The 20976-nt window shown below is 34.1% G+C and overlaps 1 protein-coding gene across 2 annotated transcripts in view; it reads right to left on the minus strand.

Moving 5' to 3' along the window:
* The window catches only part of NRG3 (neuregulin 3), an 845535-nt gene that overhangs the window by 85113 nt on the left and 739446 nt on the right, over window positions 1-20976 (minus strand). For both annotated transcript variants that reach the window (XM_012723665.1, XM_004680690.2), the window contains exon 4: window positions 20896-20922. In XM_012723665.1, the coding sequence (XP_012579119.1) occupies window positions 20896-20922 (27 nt within the window). The remainder of the gene's footprint in view (window positions 1-20895; window positions 20923-20976) is intronic.

Consider the following 20976-nt stretch of genomic DNA (forward strand, 5'->3'; position numbering starts at 1 on the left):
CTCTCCTGACTAGCTGGCTGCTCCCCTCAGCAGTGTACTTCTGTCAGCCTGTTCTGCTCCCCACTCTGTCTCTGGTGAATCCTCTCACTGCCTCTGCTCCTCTGGCCTGTACCCCAGTTCTGTATGTATAAATAAATAAATCTTTAAAAAAATTGTTTGGGGTAACAGTACTTTCCTTATATGTTTTCTTCTTTATGCCATTAAAATATGTATCCAATACCATATTGAACAAGAATGGAAGTCATGGGCATCTTGTCTTATTGATATCAATGGGGACAATCTTGCAAGATTTATCAGCAACTAAAATTGCACTAATACTTAAACCTAATTAATTTAACTTATTGCATTAGTAAATTAAACAATATAATGATCTTGATACATTCAGATCTAAGTTTATACAAAAATATTTGCACACTAAAAAATGGAAATATTCTTATTATGATAGAGTTAGCAGTACAATCATAAGAAAAAATTCATAAGTAACAGTAAATGTCAAAAGATTCTACTCTGAGAATGGAAAACATTGTGATAACTCATTGCTGTTATTGTATAGGAAAGTCTAGCCAGAGCATAAGAAGAATAAAATATTTAAATTTAATAAAGAAAAAGTCTTACATTATTCAGATAAAATTTAATGGCCAATCCAAAATATCTATAGGTAATTATTAGAAGTATTAAGTTGAGCAAGAATGCTAGCTATACAGTATAAAAATCAATTGAATGTCTCCGTAGCAACAACAAAACAAAATGAAATTTAAAAATAGATATCATTTATAATAGCATCAAAAATTAAATATCAAGGGATGAATCTAACAGAGATGTACAAACCCTCTAGGCAAAAATCTATAAAACATCATTGAGAGAAATTAAAGAAGATCTAAACAAATCAAGGTCTATACTATGACCATGGATTAGAAGATTTAATATTTAAAGATTTATAAGTACTTCCCAGAATCATCTGTCTATTTAATGCAGTTTCAATGAAAATCAAAGAAAGTTCATTTTCTCTGCTTTTTAAAAAATAGTTGGTTATAAACAGCAACGACAACAAAGAACTTGAGTTATTTATTAAATTTGAAGATAAGCCCATCATACAGACTGACAAGATTAAATGGAAATGAGAACACATTTCTACAAAGATGGCTACTGAAATATTCAAGGCAGAATTATGTATAGTATTCTAAAGTAAGAATAAAAAAACAATGAACAGTAGAGTGGATGTACAAGGAAGCAAGCTTAATTAAACTATCATGTTCAGGTGGCAAAATGCTAACCACATACAAGAAAATCAATGCTAGTAGGACAGGGATTTTTTTTTTTTTATGAGGAAATTAAAGTGCTGTGATTTGGAGGAGGGCAATTGACTGATAAATAGCCAATATTGTTGTTTTCTTTGACCTAATTATGGGGCTTGTATTATTTAAAGTGCATGATTTAGTATGCTTTTTCTATATGATCACAATTAAAAAAAAATAAACTTCCCGGAAAAAAAAGCCCCGAAAATGGTTAAAAAAAAAAAAAAGGAAAAACACTTGCTTAGAATGCTTAGAAGGAGATCATCTGTATTCCTTTTATTTTCTAATATGGTATCCATAGTAACTGAAGTAACATGAGAATAGAGTCTATTAAATTCACTTAGAATATTGGCTTTCCTGGTTAGCTGTCACCGATCTCAAAATAGAAGTCCTTCAGACTGACAGAGAGATGTCACATGCTACCTTTGTCAAAACAGAAGATCTATCGACCGGTAACATTACTCCTCTGAGTCTGTATTAATTGAAGATGCTAAGGACTCTTAAGTAAATCTCCTTCTGTGATACTTCAGTTGCAGTGCTGAGTCATCTCAAAGCTACTGTTCCATGTTTAACACCACCTTCCACCTTCCAGCCAGTAATGAGAACACATTTGGGTTGGAGGTCATGATTTTCAGAGCCCTTCAACCTCCCATTTTGTTCGGTCATTATTTTGCCATGCCAGAAACATGACAGCATTAAGTTGGCAGATAGAATTTAGTTTATGGTGGAAGATTTTGTATATTCTGATTGTCTCCTAAAGTAAGACAATTCTAATTTTGGAATTCTCTTGTGCTCTATGGAAGAATTTGCCATGGATAACCTTAGTTACTGAATTTAGGATTCTATCTGCCAAATCAACCCTTGCACATGCATACCTAAAAGGCATCTCAAAATAACCTTGTCTAAACCCTAAATCAGATTTGATTATTCCATACCCAAATCTGTCCAATGAACTCCCATTTCATTTACAGTCAAGTCTTTACTACAAGCAAGGGCTAACCTGATCTGAGTCCCTATAATTTCTCTGGTCTCACATCCCTTGAGTATTTATCTTGTTCACTCTGCTCCAGCCACACAGACTTGTTCCTCCTAAATGTGCACTTTCATCTGTCTGGAAAATACTCTCCAACTCCACACAGCCTCCTTTGCTTCAGTCTTTACCTCGCTCTAGAAGGTTCATTACTTTTCCTTTCTAGGCATAAAATAGTTCTCAGATATTTTTGCTAAATAAATAAATGAATTCAGTTTCCTCAAATATATCAAAAAATTTATCATATTCTCCACTCTATTTTTTCACTTTAGGACTAATTAGATCTATATCTGTCTTATATATTACACTCTATAGCCCTTACAAGAATACTAGCTCTGCAAAGGCAGGAATCTGCTTCACTCATTCAGTGTTCCTGATGCCTATACAATGATCAACATATACTAAGTGTTTAGCTCAGCTGTTTTTGTTAAATAAATAAATGCATACAGTTTTTCACATATATCATACTGACCATTTTCACTACAAGAGTTAACCATTGATCCTTGTAAAAAAAAAAAAAAAAAGATGTTTGCTAGCAAAGACTACAAGATTTTGCAAATTTATTTTGCCCTGGCAGTTAACAAAGCACTATGCTCATTTAAATGGACATAGGATATACAATTTAGAAGCAAATGCTTAATTTTCTGTACTACAGTTTTTTTTTTCCTCAACATATTGTGTCATAGAATTCTGTTATGTGTATATGTAACCATTTAAAAAATTTTTTTATCAAATAAGAGTGAATATGAATATGTATGTGTATAAAAGACCTCTTGATAGCTCCACAAAAAACAACTTTGGAAATGCTATATTAGAATTTAGAAATGGATTTGATTCAATTATATTGAATTTTCACAATTTCTGGTCATCTGGCTCCATTTACTCGAGGAAATTAGTGCCCAAAAGGAATTCATAAACAGTTTGTATTTACTGTTAATTGATGCCATAATGTGTACATATATTTTTAAAAAATTATCTGCAAATCAATCATTACAAATTAAATTGTGAACTTATAGAAATATAATAATACCACAAATTGCCCTTGTCAACAATGCCTAGGGTACCATTTAGAGAAGCAAGGTTCCCCTTTGTCTCTTCTATAATTTATTTGGATATAAGTTGTAATTATTTTGATTAGAGATGTGAATGTCAACATATTTGATTTTAGCATATCAACAAAACATTATCTATTGACACCCTCTTGCATGTTCAGGTTCACATGCTCAGTTTCTTCATTCTTGAAATGGTGGCAATATTTGTATAGAGAAGATGAATCGAGATAGAATTTGTTCAGGATCTGGCATAGTGCCTAGTGCATTTAAGTTTCTGGGAAAATACTAGTCTCTTTATCTTTCTTTAATTGTCTGTTTCAATACAGTAAATTTAGCTTTACAATATAAGCTACAAATATAAATTACATAAAATCCATTCAGATGAATATACCTGTGATTTATACGTGTCATGCTTTCATGCACATTTTCCTAATTACCTTAGAGCAAATTGTAAAACAAAGTCTTTCATTGAAGCTGAATTATAAATGCTGATTGTAACAATTTACTCCTTACAGCAGGAACTGGAAAACTTAATTCAGAGCCAAGTTCTCTCTAATTTACCATAAACTCTTACAGCCACACTTTTTGTTTAGTTTAGTTTTGATTTTCAATAAGAAGGAATTTGAAATATCATCCAGGTAAGAGCAGGATAATACTGCTAGTCTAACAGGATATGGTGCTAGGGTATATGAGACAAATCTAATCTCTTAACACCTTTTAAGAAGAACCTATTTTATTCTCATCTGTGATCTGGGCACAGGAGACACTCAGATGAATGCAGCACATTAGTATGAGACTATAGGCACGCCAGGAAAACAGTGATGCAACATCAGCATGAGAAGGAACTACAGACTCTTGCTATACCACATTTCTCTTTAGTGCATTAGAGACACTTCCCAATGAACTTTTGAAGGGTAGAAAGAGCTTTTGTGCTAAAGCATTTAACATAATTGTTTACAAAGGTGTTATCAAACTTAAGATTAATCAAACAGAAAACACCGAAGAAGGAATAGAACTATCTAGTCTTCTCAATGTAAAAAACACTGGATTGAATGAATGAAAGACCTGAATTGGCCGCCATGGAAAGACAAGCATGCTGAGGGTGGAATTCAGTAACTCATAGAAGCAGGTGGATGATAAATGTTTGTGGGTTCCCAGCTTTGCTTCTATACACCTGAGTAAATGTGGACAAGACTTTTAATATCCCTGGACCTCAATTCATAAAAATTACAGAAATCTGGATTCTAGATTCAAATGTCTCAAGTATCCATTTCACAATTTGCTATGATCTTGTAACTATTTGTGAAAATATTCTAAATAAATTGATTGTGCTTACAGTACTAAATCTCAAGGCTCTCAAGTGTGTTGGTCTCATTATTACTTCAATAATTTAGTGGGAAAAGATAAAATGATACATTAAACCATTTTCATTTTAAGGAAAAAAATTCCCAAACATATTTATCCTATTTGAACTTTAAAAATGGGTTCAGAATTGCCAAAAATACGTTCCCCTTCTTATAAAAGGACTTTCTAATTCATACATATTAGAAGTGTTACTAGTGAGACTTGAGCTACAAGACAAGAAAGGCATTTTTTAAAAAAGATAAATGAGCAAGGGAAATTGAGGGCAGATGAAAAAACGACAGATGATAGGAGAAAAAAAATCCACTCTTCAATGAAACAATGTTAAAACCAAGGAAAAGAAATCATCTTTATTTCATAAAAAATATCTTTGATAGAAAAATGCAGAAGGATAGAAAAGCTTTTATGGCATTTTCAATAATAGATGTTCATACATATGAGTTAGCATCTGTGTGTGACAGATTCTCAAACTGAACCAGATATTAACCACTTTCATATTTTAAAAGGGTGATCCATTTCCAGGTGACATTCAGTAAAATTTCCCTAAAAGATGATATATTATCCCTTATATTTTTCAAAGGCTGAATGTTATGGTAATCACATTGAAATGTATTTTACATATATATATATGGCACACACATAGATATATATTTAGTGTTAACTACTTTGGTTTTACTTTTACATAAACAGAAGCTTTACATATTAAAAGAGTCTTATAAACTGGGTGAAATTATACTGGGTTCATGATACAAGCAGACCTTGGAAATATTGTGGATTCTGTTCCTGACTTCAATAAAACAAATATCACAATAAAATGAGTAACATGAATTATTGGCTTCCTAGTGTGTATAAATGTTTACATTAATTGTAGTTTATTAAGTGTTCAGTTATAGCAGATGCTGTTTGATAGGATTTCATTCACATTAGAACTTCTTTCAAATTTTTTAGTCAATACTCTCAAATCCTTCCTCTTCTTAATCAACTAAGTTGATGTAACATTCTAAATCCTTTCTTGTCACTTAAATAACATTCACAGATTGTTCCCTAAGGCTGGATTCCATCTCAAGAAGTCACTTGCTTATAAGAAGCAACTCCCCATTTTAAAGTTTATTCACGAGATTGCTGTAATTCAGTCACATATTCAAGCTCCGCTACTAATTCTAGTACTCTATTTCCACTAACTACATTTGCACTCAGTTCCTCCACTGGAGACTTGAACCCTTCAAATTCATCTATGAGGATTGGAATCAACTTCTTCAAGCTCACTATTTTAATCTTCTACCATGAATCACACATGTTCTTAGTGGAATCTAGACTGGTGAATCTCCCTAAAATGTTTTCAATTTATTTTGCCTAGAAATAAATTGCCCAGCTTAGAAATTACTATTTCTGGCAGTATGAAATGTATTTTTAATTAAAAAAAAAAGAACTTAAAAGTCAAAACTACTCCTTGATCCATAAGCTACAGAATGGATACTCTATTAACATGCATAAAATAAAATCATCGTGTCTATCTATATCAGAGTACTTGGGTGAGTAGGTGTATTGTAATAGCAGTAACATTTTGAAAGCTATCTTCCTCTGAGCTTTAGGTCTCAATAGTGGGTTTAAAATATGCAGTAAATCATGATGAAGACAGATGTGTTATGATCAAGCTTTATTGCTCCATTTATAGAATTCATTCAGAGCAGATTTAGTAAAACTTTTAAGGTACTAGGGTTTCAGAATGGTAAATAAGCATTGATTTTAACTAAAAGTCACCAGGCACATTAGCCCTTAACAAAAGAGTTAGCCTGTCCTTTGAATCTTGAATCCTGGACTTGACTTCTCTGTAGCTATGAAAGTCCTGTACAGATTCTTATTCCAAAAGAAGACTGTTGCATTGGCAATCTGTTGTTTAGTGCAGTTACCTTCATCAGTTTTCTTATCTACATCTGGATAACCTGATGCAACTTCAATTCATGCTGTTTCACTTTGCACTTTTATATTTTAGACATGATTTCTTCACTTACAATTTATGAACCAAACTCTACTAGATTCAAACTTTTCTTCTGAAGCTTCTTCACCTCTTTCAGCTTTCACAGAATTGAAAAGAGTCAGGGACTTGCACTAGATCAGGTTTTGCCTTATGAGAATGATCTCCTATTCAGATTGCTAATGCTTATCCCTTTTAAGCAATACGGCTATTTCACTTTTTTTTTTTCTATTCCCATATTCACTGGGGTAGCACTTTTCATTTTCTTTAATAGCCTTTCCTTTGCATTCACAACTGGGCTACCTGGTATAAGAGGTCTGGCTCTCAATATGCCTTTCTTACTAAGCTCAATCATTTCTAGTTTTTGATTTAAAGTGGGAGATGTATGAACTTTCCTTTCACTTGAACTCATTGCAGGGTTATTAGTTGGTTGAATTTCAACTTTATTGAGTCTCAGGGAGTAGGGTCCCCAGGGGAGGGAGAGAGATGGAGGACACCTGGTCCTTGGAGCAGCCAGAACACATTGAACATTTATTAAGTTTGCTGTTCAACCTAGGCATGGTTCCTACCATCTCAAAGTAATTACGACAACAACATCAAAGATCAATAAATACAAATAAGCATAACATATGTAATAATGAAGTTTAAAATGCTGCAAGAATTACTAAAACATGACAGAAACTGACACAAATATAGTCAAAAATTATAAATATAAGTAAAGTTTCAATACCAATAAAACTTGATAAAATAACATAAACAGGGTTGCACATTATATAAAATCTCCACAAGATAAAATGTAAATACATATACTTAAGAAAAAAGCTGGGTGGTAAAATACTTACAAAATTAGCATTATCTCCACCTCTTGAATGGGGATAAATAAGCAAATGACAATATAAATTGAATTAGTAAAAAGACTACAAACAAATAATAAATGAGAAGATAAGATCTTTTGGAATATTTACTGTACATGTGCTACTCAAGTGTATGGCATGTACTACCTCCCATAAATTCCAAATGCATTAGGAAATAGATTTAGATTTCTGAAAAGGTACTGAAAGCCAGTTTTCCTCAAAGCAATGCATGACGGGAGTTGAAAATAATATCGTAGCAAATATTTCAAAGGAGATAAACTTGTAGATAGATAAACTTGTGGGTGCTAATTCTCTAAAATTTTTAGATAGAAAATCAGGAGAAGGAACAGATTTGAGAGCAGATGTAGGTTGACTGAGATACAATTTGCAACTATACTCAAACTTGTTGGGGTATGTACTATTATTATTCTTGTCTTGTAGACTAGAAAACAGCCTAGGGAAATTAATGTACCCAAAGTTGCAACAGTAGTAATTAACCAATGAAGATTAAAGTCTAGGAACTGTGACCTTCTGGCACTGGGCTGAATAGGGAGCCAGGTTTCCATTCATGAAAAGGTACTGACCAGTTTAAGAATTAGTCAAGAAGCTGACCTCTACGGCCTCTCCCAAACTTATGATGAATAATAACATAATTTGTTCATAGCACAAGTTAAATATCTCTTGGAAATACATACCTATAACTGATGTAATGCTTTATATTAATAAGAAATTATTAATTTCTTATGAATTTTTCAGGAGTATGTAAGGATTTTTCACCGAATAATCCAAAAAGCCTGTCTTCTTACGTGACCCATTTTATATCAATTAACCTATCATCCAACTACATTTTAAACCATGTCTTCCATATATCTGGATCATCATTAAATTATAAAATTAAATACAGAAAAGGATATGTCTGTTTTCTTCAAAATACATCATATATTTTATTCTAACTATGTTTTATATGTGAAGAAGCGTCCTAACCTATAGAGAACTAGGCACTGGTAGCCAATCTCACCCTTGGTTTGTCCGGTATTTGAGCCTGAACTTTGTCCAGGATCCTACCGGGCTAGTAAGTGTTATTCACCTCAAAAAGGAAGTGTTGATGAGGTAGCTATAGTAACATGTGACATAAGCTGCTGCACACAGAATGCTGCATGAACGGGCCAGACACTCTGCGAGGTGTATGTTTTGCAGCTGCTTAAGGTATCTACAATGATTCTTGTCTCTTGGTGTTCAGAACCTGGGAAACTGCCTTTCCTTGAGTGTAAGCTAGACTGAGTGGTGAGAGCTCACATTTGAATTTCAGCCACGGAACTTAGAATAAGTGCCCTGAGTTAACTGAATTAACATGGATCAATGACTGTTCTGTGTCTCCGTCCCATGCCTGCCTTTATTGCTCACTAGTGATCTTTTTTTTTTCTTCCCACCTCATCATTTTAAATTGAAGCAACACTGGTTTACCACACTGTATATGACCTAGGAATATACAAATGTATATTGCAACACCATACACACCACCAAGGGACCAAGAGTCCTTCACCACAGACTTCTCTCCCTTTCTTTTTTTTTTTTTTTAAGATTTATTTACTTATGCATACATAAATGGAGTACAGCCAGAGATGCTAGAGGATTTCCAGAAACAGAGTGGGAGCAGAACAGGCAGATCTAGGAAGTACACTGCTGAGGGGAACAGTGGGCGGGTCAGGAGAGGTCTGCCGTGCCATGTGGGAAAGCTCTGGGGCAGGGACAGAAGTTGCACTGAGGCGGCCACAGCTTGGCTTAGCTTCACAGTGCTGCCTCCAATCCACTGCACCACTATGGGGGGGTCCCATATCTGTAGTTATTTTGCCTGCCCACCACTGCATCTTGGGTATATAGGAGACAAATAATTTGTTTATTGAGTTAAAGAAGAACTTGAGATGCTATGTTTAAGAAAATACCACTAAGGTATTTTCTGTTTCACCTGACTTTGAGTGACAATAAAATGGGATGATATTGGCTTTCAAGCATCTCACATAGTTGGGGGGGGAGACATATAAGCCATATTTATACTGTATTTACAAAAATTACAGCAGAAGACATAGCACTGACACAGCAGGGGTGCACATGGCAAAATGTGAGGAAAGTCTGTGGACCTTAATTCTGTGGAACAAAGAAGAAAATCAAATACATAGAGATACAGCTGAGTTCAAAACATATGATTTTGAATGGCTGGGAAGGGCGTGAGGACAGGAGGTGGTGAGTCAAGAGGAGCCTAAAATGTTCTGGGATTTGGCAACATTCCAGGTTTCAAAAAGTCCCACCTTGGAATCTAACAAAAGATTAGGGAATGCAGGAATATCCTTATACCCGGGGCTTCCACAGACCACATTGCTCAATTATCCTATTTATATGATGATCATTTATTTTCCTGGGCTATAGGAGGGAGAAGATTTGATTTCCTCTGGGGCCTAGGAAAGACTGTGGGCCACAATGGAGGAGCTACTGCCCCCCTCAAATGTTTCTCACCAGCAAATGTTCCCAGAAGGCAACTGAAGAACCACTGAGGGGCAAACTTCATGAGAGTGCTGGAGAGGGCTGTCAAAGCACATAGCTGGTGCACCCTTGATCCTCCAGGGTGTATGGACATACATGCACACATGTATACATACTTCAGTAAACAAGCCAGGCAAACAGTGCAAAGCACTAAGGAATGCAGAAAAGGAAGGATATAATCTCAGTGCCTAATATATGCCAAGAAATGTACATATGGTATATTATAGCAACTTTATATTAATATACATTAAGAAAGAGTGATTTGTTTACACACATATGGGTGGGTAGACAGATTCCCCATGTCCTATAGTATATTGTAGATGCAATATCTAACTCCATAACGTGTGTGTATACACACACACACACACACACACAGAATCTTTCCATCATAATACTTGAATCCCATATTTGTTTACACACATATGGGTGGGTAGACAGATTCCCCATGTCCTACAGTATATTGTAGATGCAATATCTAACTCCATAACGTGTGTGTATACACACACACACACACACACACAGTCTTTCCATCATAATACTTGAATACCTCTTTTTCTCACTGCTATAGAGAAGTAGCATCATTGAACCACTACTGTGACTCCACAGTATAACTCTAGAAAACAGACACCTAGATTTTTTTTTTTTTTTTTAGTAAGAACACAGAGCCTGTATCTCATGAAAACATGTTTGTGATTGAAGTAAGCAGCCTGAATGTAATGGGGAAATGAATGGGTGGTGAACAGATAAAGACACAGCTGTTATTACTTCATTAATATTGCCTGAACTGCATTTTTTGGTAAGCTAAATGCTACTTTCCTTCACAAGAGCTGATTAACTAAGCTAGCATGCTACCATTTGTTTTCTGAAACATCCATATTAGAGATGTTAAGCTATTTCACTCACAATAAGAACTTGGCTGCAAAATACATCTTCAGTTGTTCTGACAGCAGGACCATCATGCCAGAACCAGTGAGTTTACAGGCTTCATTCCCATGTTAAACAACTATAGCTACTGAAAGATAATTTGGGAACACCCTAGTATTATTTTTGCCTAATTCCCATTTCTATATAACAAGCCCACTTACCCTAGAGACACACAAACATTATAATTCCAATCCCTCCTGTTCATCTCCCATTAACTCTGCTTATTTCTGTGCACTCCACATCATTTTCAATTTGAACTTCATGGGAAGTAAGTGTGCTCCCTACACTCTTGACCCCAGAGCTAGGGTTGTCATATAAAACTCTCAACACTGAGATAATGAGGTTTATATAAGCAATGCAACTGATTTTATGTACAAAGTGATCCAACTTTCATCAAAAATATCTCTACTAAATAATTATTTTTGTATATCTGAAATTTAAATTTAATTGGGTGTCCTGAAATTTTTTTTTTTTTTTTTTTTTTGCTAAATCTGGCAACCCAACCCTAAATGTCACTTTAATCCTACATAGGAATACAATTTCATTACTACTTCTAATGGCTCTTCTAAAGTTGAGCCCAGTTGAGAACATACATTTCTGAACCAACATACTAGGAGTCCAGCTTGGGGGAAATAAGTCAATATAATTTCATTTGTAGAGAACATGCCGTTTTTGTTATGCTGGTGAAGGACAATGTGAAGAACTTAGAGCAGAAAATTTGATGTAGATTATAATTCACCTGCACAATTTATCAATTAAGAATATTGTCTTCATTTCCATCAACTTGTTTCTGCATATGTGCAATGAGAAAAAATACTTTGCTAGGTTTTTTGTAGATAACTTTCTTTGCCCCGCATCCCTGTTGCTTTGTTGTTGTTAACAACAATCTCATTGATGCACTAGTTCAAATATGGATAGTCCTGGAATACATCCTTAAGTAGTTCTCAACTTTCAGATCCTTACAGAATACTGAAATACAAAATCAATTTTTTCCAGACCAAAAAAAAGTCACTAAGATTATGGTGATTTTCTGTATCAGATGATTAAGATTCCTGATAACTTGAAAGTAAAATTAGGTAACTCATGTGAAATCACTAACCAGCCCATTACAAAGTCATGTCAAGAGACAGCAAACATTAATTCCCTATCTCCCATTCTCATGAGTGCCTGAAAGCTTTATTAATAACAGAAATCTGTCTTGTACATGCGCTCAACACAGTGTAGTGTTCTGCTTCAAGACACATCCAAGGAAATAAAGTGAACAAAGTCTCCTGAGACTCGGGGGTAGAGAGCCCAAGGGCAGTGTCACTGGACAAAGTTCATTTGCCTCTCTTTGTCCATGTAGGTGAGGCGAGGAGAGGCTGTGGGAAATATGAATTAATTTCCAGTGGAAATGGTAATGAAGGGAGACAACCTGCATAATGAGTTGAAGATAAAAACATCTCTTTAGAGCAAAATTGTGAAATGGAAACTCTAGTTTGCATAGATATTACTGATTTTAGAGAAGTGGATCCTTAAAACATATATGTTGTTCCCTAAAATGCCTGAAAAATGGCTCCCCTTCTACAAGATAACTGCAGGGTCTGTGTTCTCTAAGGTGAAAATTGATGACATAGGAAGAGGATGCTAATATTTAATTTCACTTTTCCAGAAGAATCAGTGACAGAGAAAATCTACAAGTAACTTCAAACAACACGAGCTAAGAGTCCTCATCAGTGAAACAGCTTCCAGGAATGTTACAACAAACTAATTCATTTTAATTAGCACCTAATACATGTCAGGTTTCATGCTAAGTTCTTTACAAGCGTCATGTATGCTTATCTGTATACAACTCTATGAGATTGATCAAGCATCATCATCTGATTCACAGACTGGGAAATCCAAAATAAAAGGTGATAAATCCCACTCCTTGAGAAATACATATTCTAACTGGTCAATCAGTATGAAATAAAATCTGTCCCTTTATGTTAAAATTTCTCACGATGTTGATCTTCTCCTTCAGAATCATAGTAGGAACTAGACATCAGTTCCATCCTAGACTACTCCTCTTAATCAGATATGTAAAACTCTATATAGGAATTTACATTTTATCAAGGTGCCCATTGTCTGGATGAGAGTTAAAAGTTACATTTGTGGTGGACTGAATTTTGCTATGCTATCCATCTAAATTATTCCATTATTCTTAGTCTCTCAAACCACAATTATGACATAAGCAGAAAAGATGCCTTATAAGTGAGAATGAACAATTCAGGAAGTGTTTCTGTAAGAATATATCTAGTCAGTCAGGATCCTTTAGAATCACTGGCCCACTTCTAGGGATTTAGAGAATTCCTAAAGCTGCAAGCTACACCTTTGAGATGTCCTCTTGCAGCATTTATTGCTTAAACAGGAGAAATCTTCAGAAATACTATTGGTGACTGGCCTAGAATTATATAGAACTAAACCACATTACCTTGAATTTCATTGAGATTTTTTGCTCATACATTGTATGTAATCATTAAAGCAAAGTGGAGTTAATAAAACCATACGTAGTTTAAATTCATTTTGAAATCATACAACAAATTCAACAAATATTAATTGAGTTCTTAAATTATGCTAAGCATTGGGCTGGAGACGCAAGTTCTGTTTTTACAGAAGATTTTCTCTCGTAAGGAGAGGGATAAGAAATGCACAAATAAGTACGTCAGAGAGTAATAAATATCACGAAAGAAACAGAGGATAATATGAATGAACTAGGAAATACACAAAATAGGATGGTTAGGGGAAGTCTCTTGGGAACTGTTTTTCTACTGCAGGGACAGAACGAAGCATGAGTAAATCTCTAGTACTGACAGAACAGCTAGTGCAAAGGCCCTGAAGTATCAGTAGATGAGGAATAGGTGAAGGCTGATGTGGTAGAAACAAAGAGGGCTGGGAGCAGAGTGAGAAGAGGTAGAAGCAGGGAGGGAGACAGTGCAGATCATGAAAGACTTTGCCTGAGTTTATGGTGCTGTATTTCATTCTAAGCCCTTTAAAACTTTCATGCAGGGCAATAACATACTTTGTTTTATGTTTGAAATAAAAAAATACATAGAATTCAAATTCAATTATAACATAATTTACCTTTACTACATATACGAGAATTTTCAAGCATTGATTCCACCTGGTTCTGATTGATCTGACATCTTCCTTAGGCCACTTCTTCCTCTGTCCACAGAAAACCTACCCTTCCCTCAAAGATCCATTCCAAGTCCACTGTGGCCACTGGTTTCGTTCACTGCATTTCACCCCTACCGCTTCCCCAGGTGTTTTGTCTCTGTCTCTCTGTCTCTACACAGACTAAATGGAAATTCAGTTTTATTATGTTCATAGGGTTTTCAGAGAGCAAGCACTTGGTGAATATTTGAAGTAAAATCCTCAGCTTGCCCATTAACTGAGACTTTGCACGCAACGCCTCCAGGCAATCTCTCCACACAGCTACTGACAGAATAAACTATTTAAGAGAAATCTGATCACTCCCATGCTTGAAACCTCTGAAGGCTTTTCTTCATAACAAGATAAACTTATCCTTCTTTCAAAGGGTCTACAGTGTCATCACAATCTTCCCTGACCTGATTACCCAATGATACTTTTACTTCCTTTACTTTGTGTTAGGCGTCTCCAATTGCCCAGGACTTCTTGCTGCTTCTTAAAACCCTGTGTTATTCCATCTCTTATTTACCTGTGATCTTCCTTCATGTTTCCTTCCTCCATCTCTCAAGTGTAGGAGTAGTTTTATTCTTCCACGTAAAAAAGTCTTTAACTTTTCTAAAGACATGCGGAGGGCCTTCCTCTGTGTCCATTGCCCCAGGATTTACCACGGTACAGCCCCTAGATTCTAGTTCTATAGAATAGGCTATTATTAAGAAACAAATCAGACACCACTGCTTTTACAGTCTTTTATCTGTGTTTTACAAATGGGTAGAAATTTTCTGGAGTCTTTGGGAATCAATGGCAGAGGCACAGGACCTTGTGTGACTTCAAACCCTCTTTAAGTGTGTGACTATGAAACGCATATTAACATCCCACAGGTCTGGGAAACCCTCATCTTGACTTTAGTAAAAAAAAATAAGTAAATACATAAGCTTTAACTACAGTCCTTTTGGCACTGAACTGTAAAAACAGGTTTATGAGTCTGTCCTTACACTGAATTATGGACTAATTGAAAGTCTGTCTTAGCATTGCTGGTTTGACCTGACCACACATTCTGACTGGCTGTATGGTTGTGAGCCCACAAATTTGATTCTCTGATGATTGAAGAGACCAGTATCATCTTCACTTTATGCATTTTCAGATGTTCTATCCAATGTGCATTTCTCTCTCCTTTTCGACAGACTGATGTTGGATCTTGAAGCAGTTGACAAAGATTGTATATAAAAGTCTTTTTTTTTTTAACCTTTTTGGGAATCAACAACTTTGTTGCTAATATCGTATGTATTCACTATACACATAGAAATGTCCAATCTAGATATTTAACAGCTTTGTGAAAATTATAATACTAATTAAACAAACTGTGTGGTCCTATATTAGCTTCTAATGAACAGCACTGATTTTTCTAATTGTTTACAATATTTTTTCAGTATCTGCCAATGCCACTTTAACAATTCATTCTGAATATAGTCTGCAAATGTATTTACAGATGTCCATTTTCTTCTTTCTTATATTTTAACTAATATATCTGCATACTTTCCAGTGTTACCTCCCAGTTGGAACCATTTCTGAAAAATCACTGAAAGCTGAGACATCTGACATCTGAAATTTCTGTCACAGATTCATTTTATTTCATTTAGCAGTGCTTCTAGCCACAAAATGTACAAATATGTGCTAATGAATAATATTGATGTCATATATATATATATATATATATATAATTAAGCCAAAATATTATCCTTATATATGTGATTAGGTAGCTTGGGACACAACTGAATCAAATCAAGATATCCCTTAATTAAAATAAGAGACAGACAGATGGAGAGAAGGAAGGAAAGAAAAAAGATTCAGAGGGGTTTATGGTTAAATTATTCGGACTTATACTGGACCCATGTTAAAAGCTTATAGCATAAAGAGGGAGGAAGTGGTCATAAGTAAAAAGAAAAATAAATGAGAAAACGGGATTGTGTGCTTTTAAAGCAGACATGGAAAGACGGAGAGATGATTCAACCCACAAACCTACTTGGCAAAGGAAGTAAATGTTTAAGTCCTTTATACCTTATGGTTTCCGTAGTAGAGTCAACAAACTAATATCCCTCGATACAAACAATAATCACTAAGAAACCTTAAAATAAACTACAACTTCTGTAGATTATCCAATATGAAAGAATGTAATGATCTGCCAATGAGAGCCATTCTGAACACATAGCAGTTATTTTGAATGAATGTAAAGCTACAACGTGGCACCTGACTCTTCATTTTTTGTAGGTTAAATAAGATGAATTATCATCCAAACTCATATGATGTATTCATTTGAAGAACATTACTTTCAAACCTCAGAACTGGTTCAAAAACTGCATTGGGCACTTCAAACACTGTATTGCCAGAGTACAAGCTCTTTGAGTAATAGGGAGTCACTCACTGTGATTCACTCACTCACAAAAGAGTCACCAGAAGAATTCAAGAATTCTATAGTAAGGCAGATTTAGGTTCAAATCCTGTAGTTGCCAATCGTTGTTCTTTGAATGAGCTACTCCAACTAAATAAATTTCAGTGAGATTATGTACATTTGTGGCATAAATTGAATATTAAATGATGCTAGATTATATTACAGCAACATTTAATTTCTCATGTATTTTAATATGGCAAATGGTATATAAGAAAAACTAAACAAATACTTTTCTTGTTGAACTAGCTCTACAAAGACACACACAGATAAATCATCTGTAAATTACCATTTGATTGTATAAGAAAATATGATATATTCAAATTAACAAAAAGCTTTCTATTTCAAGTATAATACAGAACTTCCCACTTAAAGAAAGAAAATTTTCACTTCTATATAGATAATGCAAATTTCCAAATTTGGACACATACATGAATCTAATATATGAACCTGTTAGATTAAAAAAGAACACACAGCAATTCAGTCATAATAAGCAGGGTAACTTTTAAAAAATACAAAATTTATATCATCCAAAGACAATTAGAAGCTGATTCACTCTCAGAAATTATCTTTAAGGCCTTTGCTCCTCCTTTCCTCATGCCCTCAATTCTTCTTTTCCTTCCTTTTTTTTTAAAATTTCAGAGTATGAATAGTATCATGGAAGAACTTTTGCAGACTTTAGTTAAGGATTTGATGTGTCCCAATGTCTATAAATCCTTTGACTAAAATAAATGCCAGAATTTATTCAATCAGATTTGCATAAATATATTATCATAAAGCAATCTCAAATCATAAAAAAAGACATTTAACTGGAAGAATTCAAGTTATTTTTCCAAATGGAAATGGAGGAAATTTGTAAGAAACATCTACACAATCTTCACCTGTCTCTAAAGTTTTCAAATATATTTGCAAATACCATTGCACGTGCTTTTGTATAAATGTTTTTGATGTCTACAACGGAAAGTTCAAATGGATAAAATGAGACATATTCCATGCTGAGCATTTGAAACAGTGGCCAAGTATTTCTCAGAAGAGAAATCCCTGTTCATGATCAATGTATTTTCTAAACCTGACCAGTGATATGCTATTTGACCACGTGTCATCTGGATAATTTATTGAATTTCTTACACAATTCAATGAGTAGTTGTACTTATAACTGAGTCTAGTTATCTCTTGATCTGTTTTTGTATGAGGGAAACTTTGAACATCTGACCCTAGAAATTTCAATTACTCTTCATGCCTGCATGATTGAGTAGGCTAAATTATTAATTCAAGAAATATTGTTGGTTTAATATAAACCAATTTTAATTTTTTTTCAGAAACACAAATTTGTGCTTACATGCTTAATGCACCTTCAATTTTCTGCCTTAATGATATCAGTTAACTTAATGTGTTTAAGACTACTATTACAGAGAATATTTATTGTTGAAATTTCTGTGTTCCAATTCAAGATGTAATTAGCATTATCCAAAACAAGAATGATGAAAGTAGAGAAGAAAGATATTCTAGAACTCATTAAAACAGAACTGGCCCTAAGCACTTGTAGGCCCAGTAATAAACTAACAAGATTAAATTTATAGAGACTATGCCAACAATCCTGCTTCTCAGATGAACTTATACTTCGAGATGTCATATTACTGAGATGATAACCCATATGGCTTCTAAAATCAAAATTTAAATCTGAAAATATTTTCACAATGCAGTAATAAAATTTTACATATTTGGTTAGAGAAACCTGTGGGTGGAACAGTGTCTAGAATTAATGAGATCAATAGAAACAGCTTATTTACTAAGTCTATTAACTATTAACTCCTCCAAACTAACCTTAATGAATTGCTATTATTTATCTACATACCAAGTCTTCCCTTTAACTTTGACTTGTTGCCCAATCCTTTCTCCAAGGGCAATATCAATTTCTGGCATCAAATAATATTCAAAACTTGAGAACTCATTCCTTACAACGGTTTATAATTTGACTCCAACTTCTACAAGATACACAGTTTTAGTCTTGAGGATCAAATAGATGTACTATACAATACCATAGTATTTTTCCCTATCAGTGACTGAATTAATTAAATCATTTAACAAGGATCTCTTAATATACATGCTGGTTCCATAGCAAATGGTTAAGGTGCCAAGATCACTAGAAGCCCTCAGAGAAAGCCATTAGGATGGTGACTCATCCATTTCCTTTCATGGTGCAAATTAACAGTGATTTAACAATTTTAGTCTTCTACAGCTACTGGTACACTTGATGTGGGGTATATAGTTACCTCAGCACTAACTACTGGCCATGTGGTGTTTCCCATAGCTGTGATCATTCTACTGCATAACTTCTGATGCCTCTATTCTCAAAGTCAGTGATTATTATAGTCTAGTGGGGCAAATATCTCTGACCATTAAACCCATTATTCTCACAGTGACTTGATTCTTACCCATTATTCTCACAGTGACTTGATTCTTACAACTTCATGCTATAAATCAAACCATCATCATTAAATGAGAAAAGCAAAATATTCTTTTCAAGAAAGAAATATGCTGCATGACCATGCCCATAATTTTCTGTACTGCATCCTTTTTAGGTCACAACCTGTTCTAGGACTCTCAAAATGATTATTGATTGAATCCATTTAGAGAGAGACATTCTTCACTCTCTTCCTAATCTACCTTACATTCCATGATTCTTCATTTGAATATTATCAAGAATTTTATTGTCCTTGTAAGTTCATAAGACCTGTCTAGGAATATCTCATATCTACAGGATTTGCACTGTCTTCTTTTTTTTAATGATTAAAATGTCCAGCTAATTACTATGTTTCACTAATGAGTAGTAACACAAAACAGGCAATATCAATTCCAGTATAAGTAGACAGTTACCAATCTCTATTTGGCTCCTCAAAATGCCCAGCAATACAACTTGACATATTCTCTTGATATATCAAAGACACTGAGGCCTTAATCAAGTAAATATCTACCTGTTCTCTTCCAGCATTTTCCAGTAAATGGGTCTACCTTTGACCTAAATATATACAATATAAGTCTGTATCATTCTTGATAATCTCCCTTTCTAAACTTCAACATCAAATCCTCTCAAATACTTGTTGATATCATGCCCTAAATATCAATTTCATCCCATGTTCTTCAGCAATACAGTTTAATGTATATTCATGTTGATATGATCTAGCCTGGAGTAGATGTTGAGAAACTTGAAATTTTATAATCATTAGTTTTATTGTCTGCAAGTTTACTAGACTGTAAGCTCCATTGATTCAGATTTGTCTATCTTTACTCATCATTTTATTTCTAGCATTTTGAATGTTTCTTTGTTTACAGTGAGTACTTGATAAATACTTTCTGAATAAATGAGAAAATATATTTATAAGTATTATCACAGTTGACATATGCAAGAATGAAGCAAATATTCATATTCACATCATTTAAAAGACAAACATGAAGGTCAACAAGAGCCAAATAGACAACTATGAATTTGAATGAAAATTCAGTCAGTTTTACTAACTCTAACTCCTGTGTATATTTAGTTTAGTGACATGATTCATATTAACCTTACAAGATGTTTTATTTTTCATCTTACTTATAGCATAAACTCAGAAATTTATGTCTAATTGTTACATGATTATCTATGAATACAGAAAATAACACCCATGGAAGACATTTTAATGCATTTTAGTACATGCCATTCCCTACAACTACTGTCAAAAGAATTGCTTTGTTTTTATAAATAGAAATGTTCATGTATCTTATACTTCAAATTAAGATGGAAACCAAAATGTATCTAAAGTAGTCATCAAGCAAAAGGAAAAGGAGTAAGAGCAGAAAAGAACAAAAACAGACATTTTTAAACCACCACCATTATTTTCTATTATTTTTGAGTGCCATCTTGTAGATATTGTGCTAAGCAATTTGTATCTGCAGTAAAATAGGAACTATTATTATCCCTATTTTACAGGTAAGAAAATTGAGAATTAGAGCAATCAAAGCCAAGAGCCAAATACAACTTCTGTATTATTCCAGGGCTGTACTTAACATTAAATTGCCTTCCCAATAAGTAGTTAAATCTTTCATTTTGAGCCATCATTTAGTGAAAAATCAACAGAAATTTTTTTTGTGTGCCTAATAGCATCTGATAATGGGACATTTCAATTATAATCAAAATAAGGAAAACACTATATACATTATTATCAAAGTTAGCTTTTTCCCCAGGTATATAAGGAATAAAGTTTTTAGTCTTACCCATGAATTCAATCCCCAAGTGGTCTGCTACACCAAAGTCAGCATATAAAGAAGGGAAACAGAAAAAGAGAAAATGGTTAG

This window comes from Condylura cristata, unplaced genomic scaffold (genome assembly GCF_000260355.1).
Source record: "Condylura cristata isolate star-nosed mole 26May11 unplaced genomic scaffold, ConCri1.0 scaffold00011, whole genome shotgun sequence".
Taxonomy (NCBI): domain Eukaryota; kingdom Metazoa; phylum Chordata; class Mammalia; order Eulipotyphla; family Talpidae; genus Condylura; species Condylura cristata.